Source organism: Hyperolius riggenbachi, chromosome 5 (genome assembly GCF_040937935.1).
Source record: "Hyperolius riggenbachi isolate aHypRig1 chromosome 5, aHypRig1.pri, whole genome shotgun sequence".
Taxonomy (NCBI): domain Eukaryota; kingdom Metazoa; phylum Chordata; class Amphibia; order Anura; family Hyperoliidae; genus Hyperolius; species Hyperolius riggenbachi.
Genome location: NC_090650.1, coordinates 285415906 through 285442652, shown reverse-complemented (window position 1 = coordinate 285442652; position 26747 = coordinate 285415906). Strand labels below are relative to the sequence as shown.

Here is a 26747-nt window from a genome sequence, read left to right as displayed (position 1 = left end):
GCTCGCGGTGGATCGCCGCAGAGCGGCGGCGATCAGGCAGCACACGCGGCTGGCAAAGTGCCGGCTGCGTGTGCTGCACTTTATTTGAAGAAAATCGGCCCAGCAGGGCCTGAGCGGCAGCCTCCGGCGGTGATGGACGAGCTGAGCTCGTCCATACCGCTCAGGAGGTTAAGAGCAGTCCAAAGGATCATCAGGGATCATTGGAAACTGTTGAAGGAAGACTATCTACTGGCATTAATAATACCAGATCACCCTAAAGTGATATTTAAAAAAAAATAGGAATCTAGGTAGCATATATAGTTACATAGCTATTATGGTTGAAAAAAGACATACGTCCATCGAGTTCAACCAGTACAAAGTACAACTCCAGCCTGCTCCCTCGCATATTCCTGTTGATCCAGAGGAAGGCGAAAAAACCCTTACAAGGCATGGTCCAATTAGCCCCAAAAGGGAAAAATTCCTTCCCGACTCCAGATGGCAATCAGATAAAAATCCCTGGATCAACATCATTAGGCGTTACCTAGTAATTGTAGCCATGGATGTCTTTCAACGCAAGGAAAGCATCTAAGCCCCCTTTAAATGCAGGTATAGAGTTTGCCATAACGACTTCCTGTGGCAATGCATTCCACATCTTAATCACTCTAACTGTAAAGAACCCTTTCCTAAATAAATGGCTAAAACGTTTTTCCTCCATGCGCAGATCATGTCCTCTAGTCCTTTGAGAAGGCCTGGGGACAACAAGCTCATCCGCCAAGCTATTATATTGGCCTCTGATGTATTTATACATGTTAATTAGATCTCCTCTAAGGCGTCTTTTCTCTAGACTAAATAAACCCAGTTTATCTAACCCTTCTCGGTAAGCGAGACCTTCCATCCCACGTATCAATTTTGTTGCTCGTCTCTGCTCTAAAACTGCAATATCTTTTTTGTAATGTGGTGCTCAGAACTGAATTCCATATTCCAGATGTGGCCTTACTAGAGAGTTAAACAGGGGCAATATTATGCTAGCATCTCGAGTTTTTATTTCCCTTTTAATGCATCCCAAAATTTTGTTAGGTTTAGCTGCAGCGGCTTGGCATTGAGTACGATTATTTAACTTGTTGTCGATGAGTACTCCTAAGTCCTTCTCCAAGTTTGATGTCCCCAACTGTATCCCATTTATTTTGTATGGTGCTAGATCATTGGTACGACCAAAATGCATGACCTTACATTTGTCAACATTGAATTTCATCTGCCATTTATGTGCCCATATAGCCATCCTATCCAGATCCTGTTGCAATATGACACTATCTTCCTGAGAGTTGATGATTCCATAATAGACCCTACTTCCAAAAGAATGAAAAGGAGAAAGGAAAGGGTCCCTTTAAGAACTGTGGCATGTTCAACGTATGCAAAAGGGCTATGAATTGTGTGAAAGGAGTGAATGAGGTCACATCCACCTGTAATAAACACACTTTTCTATTAACCTCACTCGGGGTAGCTGCCGCAGAGGTTTTCTCTGCCCCGGGAGGGATTTTTTAAATTCAATTTGTTTTAGCCTTTGTAGCTAGCACTTCGCTAGCTACCATTGTCCCCCAAGTCCCTCCGCTCTTGTTTGATCCCCCGATTGCCGCCATTATACGTAACACCCCCCCCCCCCCCGATCCCGCGATGGCGCAGCCTCTCCAATCAGCTCCAGGCTTCGCTATGGGGAGGATCAAGATTGCGCATGACGTCGATGACGTCAGACATCATGTCCGATCGTCGCCATAGTGATGACTGAAGCTCATTGGGGAGGTTGCAGCTGTCGCGGAATCGCGGCTAGGTAACGTATAGCGGCAGCGATCAGGGAGATCAGAAGGGTGCGGGGGGACTTGGGGACAGTGGTAGCAAGCCTAGTGCTAGATACAAAGGATAAAACAACTTTCATTTAAAAAATACTTCCTGCGGATGCAGCCTCAGAAACTGCATACCGCCAGGGAGGTTGAAGGAGCCATGTCATGAAACACCTCTAGTTTCATTTATGTTCTAACATGCCCATGTCAGAAACAGTATTGCGGCAGAACCAAACAACCCCTCAGAGTACGATTAGGTGAACACTGTATAATAATATTGTCAAGGGCAAAAAAAAATGTTCTTTCTGCCCATTACAAACAATTCCACTACTGTTTCTTTAACCACTTCCCGACCGCCGTATGTACAATTGGCGGCCGGGAAGTGCACCCCGCAAGGACCGCCGTATTGACAATTGGCGGCGGTCCTTGTAGGGGCATGGGCGGAGCGATCGCGTCATCAGTGACGCGATCCTCCGCCTCCGCCTGGCGCCGCTCACCCGCCGCAACATCCCGCCGGCCATACGGAAGCGCCGGCGGGATGTTAACCCCGCGATCGCCGCATACAAAGTGTATAATACACTTTGTAATGTTTACAAAGTGTATTATACAGGCTGCCTCCTGCCCTGGTGGTCCCAGTGTCCGAGGGACCACCAGGGCAGGCTGCAGCCACCCTAGTCTGCACCAAGCACACTGATTTTTCCCCCCCCCCCTGCCCCAGATCGCCCACAGCACCCATCAGACCCCCCCCTGCCCACCCCCCAGACCCCTGTTTGCACCCAATCACCCCCCTAATCACCCATCAATCACTCCCTGTCACTATCTGTCAACGCTATTTTTTTTTTATCCCCCACCCTGCTCCCTGCCCCCTCCTGATCACCCCCCACCCCTCAGATTCTCCCCAGACCCCCCCCCCCCAGACCACCCCCCCTGTTTACTGTATGCATCTATCCCCCTGATCACCTGTCAATCACCTGTCAATCACCTGTCAATCACCTGTCAATCACCCATCAATCACCCGTCAATCACCCCCTGTCACTGCCACCCATCAGCCAGCCCCTAACCTGCCCCTTGCGGGCAATCTGATCACCCCCCCACACCAATAGATCGCCCGCAGATCCGACATCAGATCACCTCCCAAATCCATTGTTTACATCTATTCTCTCCTCTAAACACACACTAATTACCCATCAATCACCCATCAATCACCCCCTATCACCACCTGTCACTTTTACCTATCAGATCAGACCCTAATCTGCCCCTTGCGGGCACCCAATCACCCGCCCACACGCTCAGATTGCGCTCTGACCCCCCCTTATCAATTCACCAGTGCATTAATTACATCTGTTCTTCCCTGTAATAACCCACTGATCACCTGTCAATCACCTGCCAATCACCTATCACCCATCAATCACCCCCTGTCACTGCCACCCATCAATCAGCCCCTAACCTGCCCCTTGCGGGCAATCTGATCACCCACCCACACCATTAGATCGCCCGCAAACCCGCCGTCAGATTACCTCCCAAATGTATTGTTTACATCTGTTATCTTCTCTAAACACCCACTAATTACCCATCAATCACCCATCAATCACCCCCTATCACCACCTGTCACTGTTACCTATCAGATCAGACCCTAATCTGCCCCTTGCGGGCACCCAATCACCCGCCCACACGCTCAGATTGCCCTCAGACCCCCCCCTTATCAATTCGCCAGTGCATTAATTACATCTGTCCTTCCCTGTAATAACCCACTGACCACCTGTCAATCACCTGCCAATCACCTATCACCCATCAATCACCCCGTCACTGCCACCCAACAATCAGCCCCTAACCTGCCCCTTGCGGGCAATCTGATCACCCACCCACACCAATAGATCGCCCGCAGATCCGACATCAGATCACCACCCAAGCGCAGCGTTTACATCTATTCTCTCCTCTAAACACCCACTAATTACCCATCAATCACCCCCTATCACCACCTGTCACTGTTACCCATCAGATCAGACCCTAATCTGCCCCTTGCGGGCACCCAATCGCCCGCCTACACGCTCAGATTGCCCTCAGACCCCCCCTTATCAATTCGCCAGTGCAATATTTACATCTGTTCTCCCCTGTAATAACCCACTGATTACCTGTCAATCACCTATCAATCACCCATCAATCACCCCCTGTCACTGCCACCCATCAATCACCCCCTGTCACTTCCACCCATCAACCACCCGCTGTCACTGCCACCCATCAATCAGCCCCTAACCTGCCCCTTGCGGGCAAACTGATCACCCACCCACACCAATAGATCGCCCGCAGATCCGACATCAGATCACCACCCAAGCGCAGTGTTTCCATCTATTCTCTACCCTAAACACCCACTAATTACCCATCAATCACCCCCTGTCACTGCTACCTATCAGATTAGACCCCTATCTGCCCCTAGGGCACTCAATCACCCGCCCACACCCTCAGAATGCCCTCAGACCCCAGCCCTGATCACCTCGCCAGTGCATTGCTTGCATCTATTCCCCCCTCTAATCACACCTTGAGACACCCATCAATCACCTCCTGTCACCCCCTAGCACACCTACCCATCAGATCAGGCCCCAATTTGCCCCGTGTGGGCTCCTGATCACTCGGCCAATCCCTCAGATCCCCCTCAGACCCCCTTCCGATCACCTCCCCAGTGCATTGATTGCATCTATTTTCCCCTCTAACCACCCCCTGAGACACCCATCAATCACCTCCTGTCACCCCCCTAGCACTCCTATCCATCAGATCAGGCCCAATACAACCTGTCATCTAAAAGGCCACCCTGCTTATGACCGGTTCCACAAAATTCGCCCCCTCATAGACCACCTGTCATCAAAATTTGCAGATGCTTATACCCCTGAACAGTCATTTTGAGACATTTGGTTTCCAGACTACTCACGGTTTTGGGCCTGTAAAATGCCAGGGCGGTATAGGAACCCCACAAGTGACCCTATTTTAGAAAAAAAGACACCCCAAGGTATTCTGTTAGGTGTATGACGAGTTCATAGAAGATTTTATTTTTGTCAAAAGTTAGCGGAAATTAATTTTTATTGGTTTTTTTTCACAAAGTCATTTTTCACTAACTTGTGACAAAAAATAAAATCTTCTATGAACTCGCCATACACCTAACGGAATACCTTGGGGTGTCTTCTTTCTAAAATGGGGTCACTTGTGGGGTTCCTATACTGCCCTGGCATTTTAGGGGCCCTAAACCGCGAGGAGTAGTCTAGAAAACAAATGCTTCAAAATGACCTGTGAATAGGACGTTGGGCCCCTTAGCGCACCTAGGCTGCAAAAATTGTCACACATGTGGTACCGCTGTACTCAGGAAAAGTAGTATAATGTGTTTTGGGGTGTATTTTTACACATACCCATGCTGGATGGGAGAAATTTCTATGTAAATGGACAATTGTGTGTAAAAAAATCAAACAATTGTCATTTACAGAGATATTTCTCCCACTTAGCATGGGTATGTGTAAAAATACACCCCAAAACGCATTATACTACTTCTCCTGAGTACGGCGGTACCACATGTGTGACACTTTTTTACACCCTAAGTACGCTAAGGGGCCCAAAGTCCAATGAGTACCTTTAGGATTTCACAGGTCATTTTGCGACATTTGGTTTCAAGACTACTCCTCACGGTTTAGGGCCCCTAAAATGCCAGGGCAGTATAGGAACCCCACAAATGACCCCATTCTAGAAAGAAGACACCCAAAGGTATTCCGTACGGAGTATGGTGAGTTCATAGAAGATTTTATTTTTTGTCACAAGTTAGCGGAAAATGACACTTTGTGAAAAAAAACTATTAAAATCAATTTCCGCTAACTTGTGACAAAAAAATAAAAACTTCTATGAACTCACCATACTCCTAACGGAATACCTTGGGGTGTCTTCTTTCTAAAATGGGGTCATTAGTGGGGTTCCTATACTGCCCTGGCATTTTAGGGGCCCTAAACCGTGAGGAGTAGTCTTGAAACAAAAATGACCTGTGAAATCCTAAAGGTACTCATTGCACTTTGGGCCCCTTAGTGCAGTTAGGGTGCAAAAAAGTGCCACACATGTGGTATCGCCGTACTCGGGAGAAGTAGTATAATGTGTTTTGGGGTGTATTTTTACACATACCCATGCTGGGTGGGAGAAATACCTCTGTAAATGACAATCTTTTGATTTTTTTACACACAATTGTCCATTTACAGAGGTATTTCTCCCACCCAGCATGGGTATGTGTAAAAATACACCCCAAAACACATTGTACTACTTCTCCTGAGTACGGCGATACCACATGTGTGGCACTTTTTTGCACCCTAACTGCGCTAAAGGGCCCAAAGTCCAATGAGTACCTTTAGAATTTCACAGGTCATTTTGAGAAATTTCGTTTCAAGACTACTCCTCACGGTTTAGGGCCCCTAAAATGCCAGGGCAGTATAGGAACCCCACAAATGACCCCATTTTAGAAAGAAGACACCCCAAGGTATTCCGTTAGGAGTATGGTGAGTTCATAGAAGATTTTATTTTTTGTCAAAAGTTAGTGGAAAATGACACTTTGTGAAAAAACACAATTAAAATCAATTTCCGCTAACTTTTGACAAAAAAATAAAATCTTCTATGAACTCACTATACTCCTAACGGAATACCTTGGGGTGTCTTCTTTCTAAAATGGGGTCATTTGTGGGGTTCCTATACTGCCCTGGCATTTTAGGGGCCCTAAACCGTGAGGAGTAGTCTTGAAACGAAATTTCTCAAAATGACCTGTGAAATTCTAAAGGTACTCATTGGACTTTGGGCCCTTTAGCGCAGTTAGGGTGCAAAAAAGTGCCACACATGTGGTATCGCCGTACTCAGGAGAAGTAGTATAATGTGTTTTGTGGTGTATTTTTACACATACCCATGCTGAGTGGGAGAAAGATCTCTGTAAATGGACAATTGTGTGTAAAAAAAATTAACAAATTGTCATTTACAGAGATATTTCTCCCACCCAGCATGGGTATGTGTAAAAATACACCCCAAAACACATTATACTACTTCTCCTGAGTACGGCAATACCACATGTGTGGCACTTTTTTGCACCCTAACTGCGCTAAGGGGTCCAAAGTCCAATGAGCACCTTCAGGCTTTACAGGGGTGCTTACAATTTAGCACCCCCCAAAATGTCAGGACAGTAAACACACCCCACAAATGACCCCATTTTGGAAAGTAGACACTTCAAGGTATTCAGAGAGGAGCATGGTGAGTCCGTGGCAGATTTCATTTTTTTTTGTCGCAAGTTAGAAGAAATGGAAACTTTTTTTTTTTTTTTTTTTTTTTCACAAAGTGTCATTTTCCGCTTACTTGTGACAAAAAATAATATCTTCTATGAACTCACTATGCCTCTCAGTGAATACTTTGGGATGTCTTCTTTCCAAAATGGGGTCATTTGGGGGGTATTTATACTATCCTGGAATTCTAGCCCCTCATGAAACATGACAGAGGGTCAGAAAAGTCAGAGATGCTTGAAAATGGGAAAATTCACTTTTTGCACCATAGTTTGTAAACGCTATAACTTTTACCCAAACCAATAAATATACACTGAATGGGTTTTTTTTTATCAAAAACATGTTTGTCCACATTTTTCGCGCTGCATGTATACAGAAATTTTACTTTATTTGAAAACTGTCAGCACAGAAAGTTAAAAAAATCATTTTTTTGCCAAAATTCATGTCTTTTTTGCTGAATATAATAAAAAGTAAAAATCGCAGGAGCAATCAAATAGCACTAAAAGAAAGCTTTATTAGTGACAAGAAAAGGAGCCAAAATTCATTTAGGTGGTAGGTTGTATGAGCGAGCAATAAACCGTGAAAGCTGCAGTGGTCTGAATGGAAAAAAAGTGGCCGGTCCTTAAGGGGTAGAAAGCCCTAGGTCCTCAAGTGGTTAAAGGAACAGCATTTTGTGCTATTGAAAGGATTAAGAAATGATGTAGGGGTGGAGATTATTTGCTGGAAATGTCTTGGCATGAGATGCACTAGATGTACAATCTAAATTCCTTGATTCCAGCTGAATTAAATAAGGATCTTGAACTACATGCATTTTAGTAATTTGATTGACAGTAGAAGTGGTGATACAAGACTTTATATGCAGAGAAATCCCTCTCCAAGCCAGCTGTAAGGAAGGGAGGCTTTACTCCCAAAACGCGTAAGCGATTGGCTTGTACTGAGTGATGTTACTAACATCATCCGGGAGGGGGCGTTCCTATACAGATGACTGCAGCATCCAGTCTATCGAAGCCTGCAGGGGATCTATCCAGAGCATAGTCTTGTAGCTGGAGCCGGGCAAAACACCAGCCCGACTTATACTAAGGAGTCATCCGTCCACAATAGTCTCTCCTGCCACGCCACCGGCCGGGGGTGGACAGGATTGAGCAGCTCCCGCATCACTCCCTCAGTCAGTGAATAACCAACTTATCACTCAGCTACTGAACATTTGTGGACTTACATGAACTTTCGCAATGGCATTCATCACTCAGCTATTGGAGAAACACTGAAGCTCATTACCAACTTATCTTCGTAGAATTGATGCTGATAAACTATTTATGATCTATATGTACAAATTTATGTTAATGGACTTTATTGGGAGAAATTAACTCTTGGGATTACTTGTTGCAGCAATTTATGAAGTTCTGAAAAATGTCTGCCTTATTTGCTTTTACGCATATGCTAATATGTTATGTTTTTTTAAGCACTTATCCTATTTTTCTCACTACAGTGAGGCGGTGGGTGTGACTGATGTGTGTTTGACGAGGTCCCAGTGTTGGGACTTGGAATATCATACCATACCAGATCATTTAAATCTATTGATATCGATATTGATTATTTCATCTTATGTGTGTTTATTGATACCTAATAAAATATCAGTTTAGAACATTGTTTAAAGAGACTCTGTAACAATTTTTTTAGCCTTAGTTCTTCTATCCGATAAGTTCCTATGCCTGTTCTAATGTCCTCTGACTTACTGCAGCCTTTCCTAATTGCACGGTCTCTGTAATAAATCTTATCTCCTTTCCTCTGTCGTGTCTGTTGAGCTAAGGCTTGAATGTGTGGAATGTGCAGGGCTGCTTGTGATTGGTTAGAAGCGATACACACCCTCTGCAGGCTCCCTGCACACTCTGTATGACTCACACACTCTGTTTATGTGAGCCTATCACAAGCTGGTTAGTTTGTTTGTAAACACTGCCTAAAACTGTTAATTACAAGCCAGGATTGCAGCAGAGAGTACCAGAAACAGAACAGAGGGGCACAGGAGAAAATAAGGAATAGAATGGTATGCTTTTTAGTGTAAGAATATTAGAGTACAGATTCTCTTTAAAGCGGACTGAAACCAAACATTTTTTTAAATTAAAAATATTTAGTTTCACCACTCTAACACATACAAAGATAAATAAACACTGCTTCAAACCTATGAGCATTTCAGTGCATGCTTTTCAGCCTTCTCTTTTAATAACTAGGGTTATACTGGTGGCAGCCATTAGCAATTCCTCCATTGCCGGATACCACCTACTCCACCAGTTTGCTGGATTTTGTCCGGCAATTTGAAAGGAAGGGAGGGGTACCTATAATAATTGTAAAATATGTTATATTTGTCATGATGCAACTAAAAAAAGGCTGCTATTTATTATTATAATTTAGAGAATAGATTTTATTTCTGAAATCTTGTATTTTTAATTTGGGTCTACTTTAAGCGCTGTTTACACTTACTGATTTGCATAATTTTTAAGAGTGGGGGAAACTCTTATCCCAATCTAGCTGCTGATTTTAACATTGATAACACCGTTATCACTGTTATGTACTATGTTATAATAGCACAAGACTGATGGCTGAACCCCATGCAACCTTACTGCCACTTCTTCAACATTTATTCAAGGAATATGAGCACATATCCTAGATAGAATTCACAGGGTTCAAACTTATGTTGTGTAAAAAGCATGTGATTTTGCATTAAAACACACATCGCACATGGAAAAAAAAATGCGGTGTATCTGTGGCAAATGCATTTTCACAAATCCACGCCCACATTTTAATAAGTGTGAATTGGGCCTTAGTAAAAACAATGACAATAAATATAAACAGATACTATGTTTATGGTTTTTACCTTTGTGTTGTTTAAGTGTGAGTTTAAACTTGGAATTTATTATTTTTTGTATAAATGTTGCCATTTTGTCAAAGGGCAGGAATAGTAATTTTATGAAAAGTTGTTACTGGGTCTTTTCATTGAGTGGCACACTGATCATTTCTTAAAAAGACTGTACTGAAAAAAAAATCCCCTGGGGGGTACTTACCTTAGGAGGGGGAAGCCTCAGGGTCTCAATGAGGCTTCCCCCGTCCCTGTAGCTGCAGGCAATCCAGCGCTGGCTCCTTCGAAGTCTCCCGCAATCCTCACTTGACAAGCCTGACAAGGCTTGATATATTTACCTTCCCTGGCTCCAGCGGGGGCGCTGTTGCGGCTCTCAGCACGGAAATAAATGGAAATAGCCGATCTCTGTCGGGTCCACTCTACTACACAGGCGCAGGAGACTTGCGCCTCTGCAGTGAAGCGGCCCGACAGCAATTGGCTATTTCCGCCTATCTCCGAGCGGAGAACCAATACTGCGTCTGCGCTGGAGCTGGAAAGGTAAATATTTACAACCTAGCTGTTTGGAGGGGCACAGCAATATCGCCGTGGGACACAGGAGGACGGGGGAGGACTCGATAGGATCTAGAAGCTTCCCCATACTCGAGGTGAGTACCCCCAGGGGAACTTATTTTAGTTAGAGGTTTTCTTTAATGCTGGTATAGCTTTTATGTGAGTTCGGCACCATCAACATTATAGTATTGCCTTTAATTTGATGCTAAGACATGAAGGTTCATATGCAATTAACTTTTTCTCCTCAGTTTTTTCCTAAGGAGCTATTTTAAAACTTGTTAGTAAAATGCCTTTAAAACCACCAGTAAGCAAGAAAATACTTATACTAATTTTGATAGTCCTTTTTTCTTGATTTTTGGTACTTTTTCAATGGCAAAGTGCTGAAACGATATTTTAAAGAGAAGATAAACAGTATCTCGGGAATAACTCAGGAGAAAAAGTTAATTGGATAAATGTCGAAGTCTTCTTTTTCTGCCTCATGCTGAGTATGGTTTGTGGTTGTGCTGATATTGCCACTTTAACAGTAATAAACCATGGAATGGTTGATCATTTACAACCATTTGCTGTTTTTTGTTGTTGTTTTTTTAACATTATTTCACAGTAAAGTCACAGTCACTCGCACCTCCATTTTTAAGCATAGAGCTATCTGCATAATAATGACCACCGTACTGCGGAAATATTTTCATTCTATGCAAGGCCTTTCTACTCAAAGGAAACTTTGTACTCATTTCTGATTGTTCTCGTCTCCTCACTTTAGTTTTCCACTGCTATGAAACAGGGAAAAGTGTGAGGTAGCAGATATGCATGTTGTGAGACAGTAATTCTTTATTTTAATACAAAAAAGACCAACTCTAGAAAAGCCAGATTAAATCATTCCTTTCACTTTTTAATGGGATTTGGATGAATAGAGTAAAATATGCACTTTGCATTCATTGATAGCATCTTTAGGTTGAGGTAATTGAGTCTTTTTTTTCCCCTGACTGAATGAATAATGACTTCATCTGATCCTTAGCGAGGCCTGAAACTTAGACTGCCTTTGTCAACGCAAAAAGATCTGGGCTTTGAAACATGCTCTACTTCCCTGGCTTAATTTTTCTTCATTTTAATCCAAAAACCTATTTTTCTCAATAATTCAAGCATAAACTATGTAGTAGTTGAAGCAGCGGAAATTGCCAGATATTTGTCCTTTTTGGACTGCATTTTAAATGTGTCTGACAAATCAGCCACTGTGGTCCTCTGCTGCTCCCGTTCTCAGGGGAAGGGGCAGCCTGTACATAAGCAAGTGTGGTGGAATTTGTCTCAACTATTTCAATATAGTTCTCTGAGAGCTTCTCTTTATGAACTGGAATGCTGCTTTGTTACTCATGCAATGAGATAAATTGTTCTCAATACCTATGAAGCCTTTTTGCTGACCTTTTTTTTTACCTCTGTATACACATTTTTATTACTAAAGAACTTCCCAAAGCACAGTTTCTATCTAAAGAACCACATAACATAATGGTGTTTCTAATCGCACATTCGTAATAACAGTCAAATAAATGTGGAAGAAATCAAGGGATTAGGCCTTTTTCGAAAAGAATGTCATAACTCTGGGCAAGTCTGAATAATCCAGTCAAGAACACTAAAAACCTAGTTCCAGTCAGTTATAGTGATGCCCTGGTGGGGCAAGCACACATATAACATAGCTTCCAATGGCTTAAAGAATGAATTTTCAGAAACAAACATTCAGCAGAACTGCACCTGACAAGTCTTAAAGCAGTAGGATTAGCCATACTATGCCAGGGGAAAAAACATACATAAGTAGATAAATACTTGATCTACTTGCATAACACATGTATTGTACTGTCCATGTTTTGATTTTAGTGAATTTTATATAGTAAATGAAGAGAATTGTTCCTGGTGGGGGCCATGTCTTTTGCCCACAGTTTAGGCTAAATCCTGATGTCATTTTTGCCCTTTATTTTTTCTTTTCTCCTCCTATCGCTGAGTCACCTCAGCCTTGCTTGTAAACACAAGTGAGCAGGGGATTGTGTTTCAGATAAGCAGCTGGCAGGGAAATAAAGAGACGAGGAGGAATATATTATAGATTAAAAAAACCAGCATGCAACTGTTTGGCACTGACTACTAAAGGGCCATTGCTCCTGAAGTATGTGATAACTCCAAACCATAACAGCAGAAAACATTTTGAAAGTTTTGAATGCAGAATTAGCATGTGTATCACTTAATACACTCAGACCAGTTGCCTTTGAAATTTGATTTTTATGGTGACGATACCGCTTTAAGATGTTGCCACCCGTGGCAAATTTCAGAATGTAAATCAGTCTGCGAAAAGTTTTTTACAATGGGCAAACACTAAGTAAATAGTTTCTAAATGGATATTGTAAAGGAAAAAAAAGCAATTTTATTAATTATATTATTTTCACTACAGTTCCTCTTTAAAAAGATTGTTTATTTTTATTATTTCAAAGTTTAAGCTATAAAAATAGTGCCCTCATAAATTATATACTAAAGAACTCCAGCCAAATCTTAGTATATCCCAAACAACAGCAATAGCCTCAAAGCACCGCACCACTTACACCACTTAGAGTAATGATAATCACAAAAACTTTATTACAAAACTCTGTATGACACTAAAACATCTAAAAACGATAGAATGCAATGACGGCAAGGGTGCTTCCAATATGTAACATCCTGATTTAAGGGATCACACAATCATAAATAATTCATACAGTAAGTATAGTCGCCTGGAGGACTCATTTTAAAGTGCTAGTGCAGTTATACAAAAAAACATATAAATACATGAATATAAAAAAAAAAACAAAATCAGCTCCAGATAAGGAGTACACTAAGAAAGTGCTATTGCAGGTAGTAGTAAAGTGCTGAACAAGGCTGTCTATCTGCAACTTGAAACCAGGCTCTCAGCAAACAACATCCTGGACCCTCTACAATCTGGCTTTAAGAAACACCACAGCTGTGAAACAGCCCTCATCCAAGTCTGCAACGATCTGCTTATGGCAAGGGACAGAGGGGAATGCTTCATCCTAATCCTGTTGGATCCCTCAGCAGCATACAGTTGACCATGAAATCCTGCTCAACAGACTGCAGGAGTACTGTGGCATCAATGGATCAGTCCTCCTGTGGTTCAGATCATTCCTGGCTGACAGAACACAGAGAGTATCCCTAGGACCTATCATGTCCAAACCTGCACCTCTACAATTCGGAGTGCCACAAGAATTAATCCTATCCCCTCTGCTGTTTGCAATCTACATGTTACCACTCAGTACAACTATCCAACAACATGGCCTGACTTACTACTGCTATGCTGATGACACGCAGCTATACCTGACCTTTAAACCTGGTGGAACAGACCCTTCTGCAAAAATAAATTCTTGCTTAGCCAAGCTACAGGCGTGGATGAATGATGACAAAACTGAGGTCCTTTTTGTCCAAAGCCAGCGCTTGCCATCAAAACAGTTCTATCCTAAATCAACACCAATCAGGATTGGGAATTCAGACATAAACAGCTCCAACCTTGGTGTGCTAATCGATGGGGAATTGAGTTTCAGAAACCAAATTTTATCCGTAGTCTTACTACTTTCATCTGAAGAACATTGCAAAAATTAAACATCTGATTCCACCAGAGGATCTTCCAACCTTATTTCATGCATTCATCACATCACGGCTGGACTACTGCAATGCCCTTTATGCAGGCCTTCCCAAAAAGGACCTGCTCTGCCTGCAATTAGTGCAGAATGCTTTTGCCAGATTACTAACAAACCAGCCTCGCCACTGTCACATTACACCAATCCTTCGCTCACTGCACTGGCTACCAGTAGAATGAAGAATACTCTTCAAGATTGGACTGCTAACATTCAAATCACTGCACAACTTGGGCCCAGGATACATGAAGGACTTGCTGAAGCTGCACCACACCCCTCACAACCTCAGATCAGCAGGATCCATAACCTTGGTCACCCCCAGAGTGCACCTCAAAACCTCTGTCATGCTGCCCCTACTCTTTGGAACTCCCTACCACACCTAGTAAAGATAGCCTCATCCCTGGAGTTATTCAAAGCCAGACTGAAAAGCCACCTGTTTAGCCTGGCTTTTCCGGACTTATAGAACTCTTCCTCTGTACCACGATTTACCAATCAACCTATAATTGGTCGGAGCCATGCTTATGCACTTTGAGTTCTACGGCAGAAAAGCGCTTTACAAATGTTATTTGTTGTTGTTGTTGTTGAACAAAAGTAAGACGTGTACAAAAGTGCATCAGTGAATAAATAGTGTAACAAGAGATGTGCATATAGAAAATAGTTAGGCTGTATGCCAACAACAGTGGAGAAACCACCAAAGTGATGGCAATACAAAGTCGAAGCATCAGTAGAAAGTGTAATAGAAAATGTTTTAAATGTAAGGTAGCCTTTTGAATTTGCCCATGAACCTTCACAAGCACTGTGTAGTCCTTCTAACAAATATATTCACCAAAGGGTACTTGGGATGAAGTTACCCCCAATAGTCGTTCCTTGGCAAACACTGTTTTTAACAAAGAGGTAACCTGAACTAGTTATAGGAAAAGTAAGAGCCGACTAGTTGCTAAGAGAGTCACACTCTATAATCGGACACTAAAATGGATTGTTCGCTGTATCACTATAATGAATTAAACTGACCATACCCAGGTCGATTTTTGTGTTAAAGAGAACCCGAGGCGAGGTTCTAACAATGAAATCCCCATAGAAAGGCTGGGTCTGCTTATATTGCCCAGCCTCTGTTGCCATTTAGATTCCCCCTAAGCACCCCCCTGCGCTCAGCGAGATCCCGTAATTCACAGCCGCGTTGCTGACACTGAGCGTGTCAGCAGCGGCTGTGTTTACCTTTGTAATGCCAGTCTCCGCTCTCCCCCGCCTCCTGCATCGCTCCGGTCCCCGCCCACGTCCCTTCCCTCCACGCTGATTGGAGGGAAGGGACGCGGGCGCGGACCGGAGCTCTGCAGGAGGCGGGGGAGAGCGGAGACTGACGTTACAAAGGTAAACACAGCCGCACAGCGCGGCTGTGAATTTTGGGGTCTCGCTGAGCGCAGGAGGGGGGGGGGGGGCTTAGGGGGAATCTAAATAGCAACAGAGGCTGGGCTCTTTAGGCAGACCCAGCCTCTGTATGGGGATTTCATTCCCAGAACCCTGCCTTGGGTTCTCTTTAAATATTGAAGCATATGTACTTGCATGCCTCTGCACTTTTCCCCTGTTTGATCCATGACCTCTACAGAACCAGTGATACGCTGATTACCATGTGTGGTACAGTCATTTTCCTTCAATGGTTATCATTTTTCTAAAGCCAGCTTTTTGAACCTAAAACTTATATATGGCATATGGCAAGCTTGGCAGTTAATAAAATAGTGATGCTGGACTGTGATGAAGGCGGTAAAAATGACAGGAAGATCTTTTCTTTTGATATTTCTTTTGTTTCTACTCAAGCTATGGTCAGTGCCCTGACAGGTGGCGGTGGTGACAGACCTAGAGTCCATTATAAAATGAGCTAAAATCACTAGTATAATGATAAAAGGGCTACTCACAAAAGTGGGTTGCTGGGGGAAACCGACCACAGGAAGCAGGTGTAGATAATAAACCCGTCTCCACTCGGGGTGTCCATTTTTGAACAGCAAACGTGGGGGGGGAAGGGGTGACTAAGCACAATGATGGTAAAGAAGCGCCCAGGGGTTTATACAACCAAGTTAAAGAGAACCCGAGGTGGAATACTGGAATCTTAATGGGACCCAGAGGTACGTCATGTGCACAATGACATGCCTCTGCGTCTCTCTATTGCTGCAGCCAGTCCCCCCTGAAAATATCCGCAGACTAGCGACAATCTGCTTGTCGCTAGCCTGATGTTTACCTATCAGACTGTCTATAATATTTCCAGCATCACCTCCCCCAGATTGTAGCTTCCACCCCCCCCCCCCTTCCCCGCCACTCTCTGCCTCACTAACTTCCTCCAATCAGAAGCTAAACCGCGACCCAGGAGTACTTCTTTATCAAAATTGTGTGGTGTGTGGTAGATTGTCAATTACTTGATGTACAAACCCAAGTGATTTTTTCTGAGTTTTCAATCATATTTTTCATAATTGGGGAAAAATTGAACATATGTGTGTGGTACATTGGTCACATTTTTTAAATGGTACAGTCAGTCGGAAAAAAATGAATTGAAAGGATATTTTGAAAAATTGTATGGTGTGTGGCCACCTTTGAATTGCTTTGTGTGCAGGCAGCACTACCTGTGCACAGCAAGGGCAGCTACGCTAAAATTGCCATGCGCAGGCAGCTCTGCCTGTGCACAGCAAGGGAAGCTATGGTAAGATTGCCATGCGCAGGCAGCTCTGCCTGTGCACAGCAAGGGAAGCTATGGTAAGATTTCCATGCACAGGCAACTCTGTCTGTGCACAGCAAGGGAAGCTATGGTAAGATTGCCATGCGCAGGCAGCACTGCCTGTATTTAGCAAGGGAAGCTACGGTAAGATTGCCATGCGCAGGCAGAGCTGCCTGTACACAGCAAGGAAAGCTATGGTAATATTGCCATGCGCAGGCAGCTCTGCCTGTGCGCAGCAAGGGAAGCTATGGTAAGATTTCCATGCGCAGGCAGCTCTGTCTGTGCACAGCAAGGGAAGCTATGGTAAGATTGCCATGCGCAGGCAGCACTGTCTGTATTTAGCAAGGGAAGCTACGTTAAGATTGCCATGCACAGGCAGCGCTGCCTGTACACCGCAAGAGTAGCTATGGTAAGTTTGCCATGCGCAGGCAGCTCTACCTATACACAGCAAGGGAAGCTATGGTAAGATTGCTGTGTGCGCAAGCAGCGTTGCCTTGAACGACAATCTTACAGTATCTTACCATAGCTTTGTAAATCAGGGGCATTGCTACAGAAATTAAAAAAAAACCTTACAATTATAAGTTCAGTATGTAAAGTTGTAAAGTTGTTTATTTTCAAAAAACAATTTAATTTAACACTATATATTTGCCCAGAATCTTATATAGATATGCATATTGTTTTTATAATCTACTTATATGCATACAGTGGCTTGCAAAAGTATTCGGCCCCCTTGAAGTTTTCCACATCTTGTCACATTACTACCACAAATATGAATCCATTTTATTGGAATTTCACATGAAAGACCAATACAAAGTGCAAGTGCTGTACAAGTGAGAAGTGGAAAGAAAATCATACATGATTCCAAACATTTTTTACAAATAAATAACTGCAAAGTGGGGTGTCCGTAATTATTCAGCCCCCTTTGGTATAAGTGCAGTCAGTTGCCCTTAGACATTGCCTGATGAGTGCTAATGACTAAATAGAGTGCACCTGTGTGTAATCTAATGTCAGTACAGATACAGCTGCTCTGTGATGGCCTCAAAGGTTGTCTAAGGCAATATTGGGAGCAACAACACCATGAAGTCCAAAGAACACACCAGACAGGTCAGGGATAAGGTTATTGAGAAATTTAAAGCAGGCTTAGGCTACAAAAAGATTTCCAAAGCCTTGAACATCCCATGGAGCACTGTTCAAGCGATCATTCAGAAATGGAAGGAGTATGGCACAACTGTAAACCTACCAAGACAAGGCTGTCCACCTAAACTCACAGGCCAAACAAGGAGAGCGCTGATCAGAAATGCAATCAAGAGGCCCATGGTAACTCTGGACAAGCTGCAGAGATCTACAGCTCAGGTGGGGGAATCTGTCCATAGGACAACTTTTAGGCGTGCACTGCACAAAGTTGGCCTTTATGGAAGAGTGGCAAGAAGAAAGCCATTGTTAACAGAAAAGCAAAAGAAGTCCCGTTTGCAGTTTGCCACAAGCCATGTGGGGGACACAGCAAACATGTGGAAGAAGGCTCTCTGCTCCGATGAGACCAAAATTGAACTTTTTGGCCAAAATGCAAAACGCTATGTGTGGCGGAAAACTAACACTGCACATCACTCTGAACACACCATCCCCACTGTCAAATATGGTGGTGGCAGCATCATGCACTGGGGTGCTTCTCTTCAGCAGGGGCAGGGAAGCTGGTCAGAGTTGATGGGAAGATGGATGGAGCCAAATACAGGGCAATCTTGGAAGAAAACCTCTTGGAGTCTGCAAAAGACTTGAGACTGGGGCGGAGGTTCACATTCCAGCAGGACAACGACCTAAACATAAAGCCAGGGCAACAATGGAATGGTTTAAAACAAAACATATCCATGTGTTAGAATGGTCCAGCCAAAGTCCAGATCTAAATCCAATCGAGAATCTGTGGCAAGATCTGAAAACTGCTGTTCAAAAACGCTGTCCATCTAATCTGACTGAGCTGGAGCTGTTTTGCAAAGAAGAATGGGCAAGGATTTCAGTCTCTAAATGTGCAAAGCTGGTAGAGACATACCCTAAAAGACTGGCAGCTGTAATTGCAGCAAAAGGTGGTTCTACAAAGTATTGACTCAGGGGGCTGAATAATTACGCACACCCCACTTTGCAGTTTTTATTTGTAAAAAAAATGTTTGGAACCATGTATGATTTTCGTTCCACTTCTCACGTGTACAGCACTTTGTATTGGTCTTTCACGTGGAATTCCAATAAAATTGATTCATGTTTGTGGCAGTAATGTGACAAAATGTGGAAAACTTCAAGGGAGCCGAATACTTTTGCAAGCCACTGTATTGTTTTTATAATCTACTTATGTATTTATGTCTCTTTTGTAAACTGACATAAGGCTCTTTTTTTCATCTCTTACCCAGGTTGGATTGTTGGACCTTGAACTGAATCAGTTGACAAAAGCACTTTTTCTAGCTCTGGTGGCTCTGTCCGTCGTGATGGTAACCTTGCAAGGATTTGTTGGCCCATGGTATCGATACCTGTTCCGGTTCTTCTTGTTGTTTTCCTACATCATCCCTATAAGGTACATGTGGGACAGAGGCAAGCAGAGATGTCTTATTTCACTGAATGTTGCATTTTTTGAAATATATACTTGGTTCACATTGTGAAGGAAATTGATCTTATCAGGAAAGAGAGTGTGAAAGTGCCTGCAAATCTGCTGATTCTTGAAGGATCATTCTGCAGAAAGCTATACCATTGTATTTCTGTGCTGTGTTCATTTTATTAACTGGTCAGGATACCTAATCCACTGTAAAGCATGGATGTATTTATAAGGTCAGGTTACACGTTGTAATGCAAAAAGAAATACAGCATGCTGTGTATCTTTTTTGTTACAAATACTGCTATTTCTCAGTTACCCCTAAAGTTTAGCATTTCTTACAATGAGGATGTACAGGTTGGCACAAATAAAACCAGCCCTGGCTGCCTGCTACTAATGTTAATATATAGACTGATGCTGGCCGCTTTTGTCTCTGTGCACCTGCTACTCGCTACCTACTATGTGTGTGTGTATGGTCTCTGGCTTTATAGTGCTGGGCAGGTCTATTCTGTGAACAAGGGCCAATCAAGTGGGACTAGTAGTCCAAGTAGCCATTGACTGCTTTAATAACAGAGTAGACAATTGACCACTACAAATTACACCAGAGAGAAAATGTGTGCATCAACCAAGTGAACCTGACAAATCTGGCTTTGCAAATTTGGCCTATTGGCGAATCACGAGACATTGCTCATGCAAATATGCATTTGCTTTCTCATGCCAAAATATGCAGGGTCAAAAACCAACACCGCAAAGCAATCGCCCTGCGGGAATTAGTTCATGCTACATTAGCACTATCCAAGGGCGCCACAAGGAGGCTTCCCAATACCCCCATACAACCGGGGGGCCGTGGGGGTCCCAGGCTCTCTCACTGCCTGGAGCCCACACAGTGGCACCCCGGAGGGGGAGGCTGGGGGGTGCAGGCGATCTCCCCAGCGTGGCCAGCGCCGGGAAGAGCCGCCCGCACTCACCTCCCAAAATAAAAACAGGCACTTACCTTAACGTCCATTGCGTTCTGCTACATGCGCATGACCTGGGCGCGACACATAAGGGGGGGGGGAGGACAGGCGCAAACAGCCTGCTCCAGGGCTCTCACCTCCTAAAACAAGCCATTCACCACTTGCCTCCAAAGGAAATAAAATGCAATGCAGTGGACAATTGACCACTATCGCTATAAATACTAAACTCTCCTCCGGGAGCTAGTGGTACTGATCAAGATGAGCGAAGGGCAATGCATGCCCATGTTAAGGGATGTAATGCACTACCCTGCCTCTGGGGATGTAGAAGAAGCCGGAGTCACTGCAGGAATGCTGGCAAGGTAATTTCATGACAAAAAGATCAGGCAAACACAAAAAGATCAGCGTGTTAGCACTTCCACTTTTTACACATAAATAAGTAAAGACCAATGAGCTGTGAGTATTTTTCTCTGTTTTTAAATGAAAATTTTAACTTTTGTTTAAGGTGTGCAATATTTAAAAAGAACCTAAAGTGTGAGGCATATGGAGGCTGAATTTTTTTCTATTTTATTTTAAACAATACCAGTTACCTGGCTGTCCTGCTGATCTGTGGGGGGAAAAAGTATATTAAAATTTCTGGGGGTTGATATATATTACCAAACATCTATAAGACCTGTAACTTCCATCAGATGTTTTAGCCTAGGCACTATATTATTGCCTCCGGTCATCATTCTCATGCTGCACAATCTCGCACTGCAGGTGTTTATGTATTAAGAACAAAACCCCTGCCATCTTAATAATTGTGGGGGACCCATAGACTGCCCCTACCCATCATTTTTTCATAAGGTGAAAGTAACGCTCTTCCAAATGTGTTTCTTGAAGCATAAGCATACAAATGTCGGGCTGTTCATGTTTCTTAGCACCCTTGATTGCTTGGTCAGGGACCTAAGTCCCTCAAAGAGGAGCTGTTATGTATTGAGTCTCAGAGAAAAAAAAACATATATCAGTAGCTAAATATTGGCTGTACTTACATTACATATGCATTTTACTGTCCACGGTCGGATTTCACAGAATTTTTATATAGTATTTGCAGAGATTTATGCTCCTGACAGTTCCTGGCATGTTCCATCTTTGAGTGTCTTGTCTGAAGCCCGTCGTGATGTAATATCCTCCCTTACCCAGCTTCCTGATTTATTATTTATTAGCCCTCCCAACTCCCAGCCCTCAGACACTCCCACCAGTCTGTAGTCTAACGGAGGGGGGGGGGGGGGCATGTTGCCAGCTCTGTCACTCGGGGGGGGGGGGGGGTCTTCGAGCATGTTGCTTTGTCAGGTGCGGATGTCCACCCGTCCGCCCCCACCCCCGCAGACGCAGGTGCAGATGTCTTCCCCCCCACACACACGCAGAGAGAGGTTCGGATTCCTGCCCCCCCCCCACCCCAGGTGCCGATGTCTGCCCGACCCCCCCACCCCAGGTGCCGATGTCTGCCCGACCTCCCACCCCAGGACCAGGTGCCAATGTCCTCTCACCCCAAAAAGCTGGCACCGAGAGAGAGAGCGGGAGCAGAGTACATGTCCACATTTCCAGCGCCGCCACCGCAAACTTCCAGTCTTCCAAGGTCAGTTTTACCAGTCTCAGTCTCAAGTCTGCCAAAGCTCAAGCACAAAATCCTCAGAAGTAAAGTTAATATTCTACTCCAATATTGCAGGGTCAATGTAAAACCATTTTCACCAACTGAACTGAGACTGGGGAATGTCCCAGAGCTTCTAAGCCTTCCATGGTCAATTCTACCAGTCACAGTCCCGCACACTGCCCAACCCCAAGGTCAAAAAATGCAGGAAAGAAGAAAACAGTTCTCAATGGTTAATGCAGCAATGAATTATCAGATTAACTGGACTGAGACTGGGGAATGCTGCAAGGCTTTTAAATCTTCCCAGGTCAAATTCACCAGTTTCAGACCCGTATACTGTCCAACAAAGTACCAATGGATCACTATCTGTTCGTTAACTGGACGAGACTGGGGAATGCTCCAAGGTTTTTAACTCTTCCAAGGTCAGTTCTACTAGTCTCGTTCCTGTATACTGCATAACCCAGAGGGCAGAAACTCTCAGGAGAGGAATCAATACAAACTCCAATTCCTGAGGGATAAAGTAGTGGCAAAGTAACAGTGAACTTCAATGTAGTTATTAGATAGGAGTCTGTTGGTATGGCAAGAACCTCAATATGAAAAGAGCAGATGGGTAAGGTGGCAAAAAAGAGCAGATGGGTAAGGTGGCAGTTTGGCTGTGCAGGTATGAAGAAGGTAATGTTTAAATTAAATTAGAAAATGTATCTATATACATTTAACTGGATTAAGATGTGGAATGCTCCAAGGATTTTAAGTCTTCCCAAATCAGTTCCACAAGTCTTAGCCATGTACTGCACAACAAAATACCAACAGACTAATATCTAATAACAACATTGAGGTTCACTGGTACTTTGCCACTACTTTATCCCTCAGGAATGGATCATGATATTAAAAGTGGAGCATGATATTGATTCCTCTTTTGAGATCATTGCTCCAGGGTTGTGCAGTATGTGGGAACTGACCTTGGAAGACTTAAAAACCTCAGAGTATTCCCTAGTCTCAGTCCAGTTAACATATATAGCTACTGGTATTATGCCATTACCTTAACCCACAGAAATTGGAGAATGATGTTGCTTTTTCTCGAAGTACTTTTTCCCTCAGGGTTGGGCAGTATACAGAACTGAGACTGTTAGGACCAACCTGGGAAGAATGAAAAACCTTGGAGCAGTTCCCAGTCTCGATGTAGTTATTAGATATTAGTCTTTTGGTATTTTGTTGTGCAGTACATGGGGCCGAGACTTGTGGAACTGATTTGAGAAGACTTAAAATCCTTGGAGCATTCCCCATCTTAATCCAGTTAAATGTATATAGAAAGATACATTTAACTGGATTAAGGTGGGGAATGCTCCAAGGGTTTTAAGTCTTCCAAAATCCAGTTAAATGTATATAGATACATTTAACTGGATTAAGATGGGGAATGCTATGAAAAAAAGTTACGACTTAGTTATGATGAAGGTACATAGCTTTACAAGAAACTTTGTGTAGCTATAATTCTGTGAAAAATGTATGTTTTGCTCCATGTCAGTTACTTTTAACAATGCTGGGTAGACCAATGAAAATTTGATTTTCTTGCTGAAAAGACAGTTACACATTGAACCATTTAAATGTTTGCTTCTTTTTAGACACCTCTGCGGGAAAATTGTAACATACAACCTTTAAGGCACCTCCTCTGAATGTGTTTACAGTTCTTCTCTCTCCCATCCCCTGCCCTGTGATATTTATCCAGCAGGATTCTTTTTTGTAGATCTCCCCAACTCATCCTGGAGAAGATTTCCTATACGTGTGTAGACGGTATTTTCCATTTGCCCAATACTGTGGTTGCCTACCAACAACCCAGTTTTTGAAGTAGTATTTGTCTCATTTGTTATCCCATTGCCTGAAAATACTACCCTTTTAGGTGCTTTTGGTGTTCTCTGTTCCTTTTTCCCCCTCCTAGTCCCTGAGGTTTGTCACCCACATTTCATCCACCATGATGCCCTTGAGTCACTGATATCAGAATATTCAGCAGGACTGCCAGGCAACTGTTATTGTTTAATAGGAAATAAATATGGCACACTTCATATCCTACTTGCTGCAGGCTCCCTTGAGGATAAATGCAAGAATTCAGTTTTAGTTGATTTTGCTGAACCGTCCATTCTTTCAAATGAAGGAGTAAATGTTCTTTTCAGTTGTACCTTCTGCTTGGAGATAATGCAATAAAGAAACATTTTCTTGGCAGTTTGCGAGTGAATTTGGACATGGGTAAAGCTGCTTATGGCTGGATGATAATGAAAGATGAGAACATACCTGGTACTGTGGTGAGAACTAGCACCATTCCTGAGGAGCTGGGACGCTTGGTGTATTTGCTTACTGACAAGACAGGTAATTTGGTTCTACTACATTTTGCATATAACTGTACCTTAACCACTAAAGTACCAGCGGTCTTTGCCCCCTTAAGGACCAGAGACCAATGGTACCCATAACGGCGGAAACCCGACGAATACCAACGAATCGCTGTACACGCCACACGTCGGGAACCTGGGCCACCCACTCTGCCGTCTCTTTGACGGAAGAGTTCCTGTGAGCCGGTCAGGAGCCGCTTTCATTGGCTCCTGACCCTGTCTTTTAATGTAAGCCAATGGGATCCCGATGACGAGGTGAGTGGGCACCTCACTAGAAAGTGAAAGACAGAGCAAGCTGCAGGTGTCCGGGACACCCGGGCTATTGAAAAAAGAGAGAGCAGCGCTGTGCCCAGAAAAATACGCCTCTTTCCCATGTCTGGCCCGCCCTTGCATCCTATAACCAGACCTCCTTCTCTGCCTCTCGGATCTCGCTCCTGAGGACTGCAGGCGCGCATGTGTGAGATTTGAGAAGCAGAGAAGGAGGTGATAGTATACAAGGACAGACCAGACGGGCGACAAGAGGTGTTTTTGTGCTACTGCTCTGACGTATTGGAGACAGAGAAATCTGACCAATCCACGCAGGCTTTGTATACAACAACCAGCCAATTGCCGGTAAGGTACATTGTGGTTGGTTGTTGTATACTGGATACCACATACAGTACAGCACCAGTATCTGTACCTGTTTATACAGTACAGCACCAGTACATACAGTACAGTATACAAATGTCCAAGAGTCAAGAGGGGTAGTCTTATAGGGCGAGTATATCCCAATATCTATATTTTAACTGGAAAAGTTGGGAGTTGTCTTATACGCCCATTCGTCTTACACGCCGGAATATACGGTACTCACACAAATGAGGCCCTAGGACAGTGTTACTGAATTAATATAGACAATCTTTGTTCATCTTCACACAAATTCAAATATTAACTCATAGTGCTGGTGACTACACAGTCTATGAATTTGTGAAGTGGAAAATCAAAATCTGACACCAGGTGTAATGGTTTTTGCGAACTAAAAATCCCATCATACTAATTCTTAAACAGGCCACTTCCATTTAATATTAATCCCCAAATACCCATTTACTTTCATGGTTAGATGATTTTGATGTGTATTATTTGTGCGTAAAGCTGGGATTATTACCTCATTTGTCCTTTTCGGATAACCCTAAAGAGGACTGAGCGGACTGTGTGAACCAACAGCTGCTTGTACACAAAGGACTGTATCAAAGAGCAGGGTAGTTTTTCTTTCTCACAGAGACTCCTAGAAGCGGACAGCAGTCATTCATCTGTGCCCATTGTCATGACTGGAAACATACTAAATGTAAACGGAGCAGCTGATGGAAAAACATGCAAAACAGCTACCCCTCCACAGATCACTTGTAGTTTTAATTTCCTTTTTTAATTTGTTTTGTTTAATGACTTAAGTTTGGCTTTAATACAGCACAGTTTTAATTATTTATCTGTTTTGTCTACTTGAATCTTAAATGCCTTTTTTAACACTTTTAAAAATTCTCATTTACAAGGCATGGCCATGGTCGATATGATACTGCACCAGGAACCATTGTCCTTTGCTGGAAGACAATATTTAATGTGTTTGTGCCATTTAAAACCATGTTTGAAAAAAAAAAGTGTTGGAAACTGCTAATTGTCTAATATTTGATAACAAAGCAGAATGTAATTACTGCAGGAAACATGCTGGATCAGGGTTACAACATTATTGGTGCACATCCAAATTCATGTACATTAGAGTTACATAGCTGGGACATTTATAGCTGTGTAAGCATGGAGGATACATTATTCATCCATTATTCAGTTGCAACAGCTATTTAATGAACTTTGATTTTCCCTAAATTTGTCTCAAACAAGCAATTTGATTCTGTGCTGGAAACTTTAAATACTGACGGCATACAGCTGGAAGAGCCTATATATCAAGCATCTTTAGAAGCTTTTGTGAGTTGCTTTATTTTGTGTTTGGTACACATTCACATTCAGCCATTTCTACAAAATAGATTAGAGCTGAACTCAGCATACACAGCCTTGCCCAAGACATTGATATATAGCTCCTGATATTTCATTCCCTTGATGCTCAGGGTAAGAGGAAAAAATATATATGTAGATATGTATTCTTTTTTTCAGCATTTGCGGCTTTGTTATTATGATTATCCTTCTATACATCATTTGGCAAATAATCCAATTATTGGGTAGTAAATTGCATTGCCCACTGTCAATGTGAATTATATAATTCTTCAAAAAATTGACGTTCACTTTAAAATTCACCTGCGCTAATACCACGTGTGCAAAACTGCACATGGGGCTGCAGGACAGGTATATAGCGGCATCTGTACACATTTTTAGCTGCTTCCG

At 43.1% G+C, this 26747-nt stretch overlaps 1 protein-coding gene across 3 annotated transcripts in view; it reads left to right on the top strand.

The window, feature by feature from the left end:
- ATP9B (ATPase phospholipid transporting 9B (putative)) overlaps nt 1-26747 on the top strand; it is a 409962-nt gene that overhangs the window by 267965 nt on the left and 115250 nt on the right. For all 3 annotated transcript variants that reach the window (XM_068237042.1, XM_068237043.1, XM_068237044.1), the window contains exons 12-13: nt 19247-19407; nt 24221-24363. In XM_068237042.1, the coding sequence (XP_068093143.1) occupies nt 19247-19407; nt 24221-24363 (304 nt within the window). The remainder of the gene's footprint in view (nt 1-19246; nt 19408-24220; nt 24364-26747) is intronic.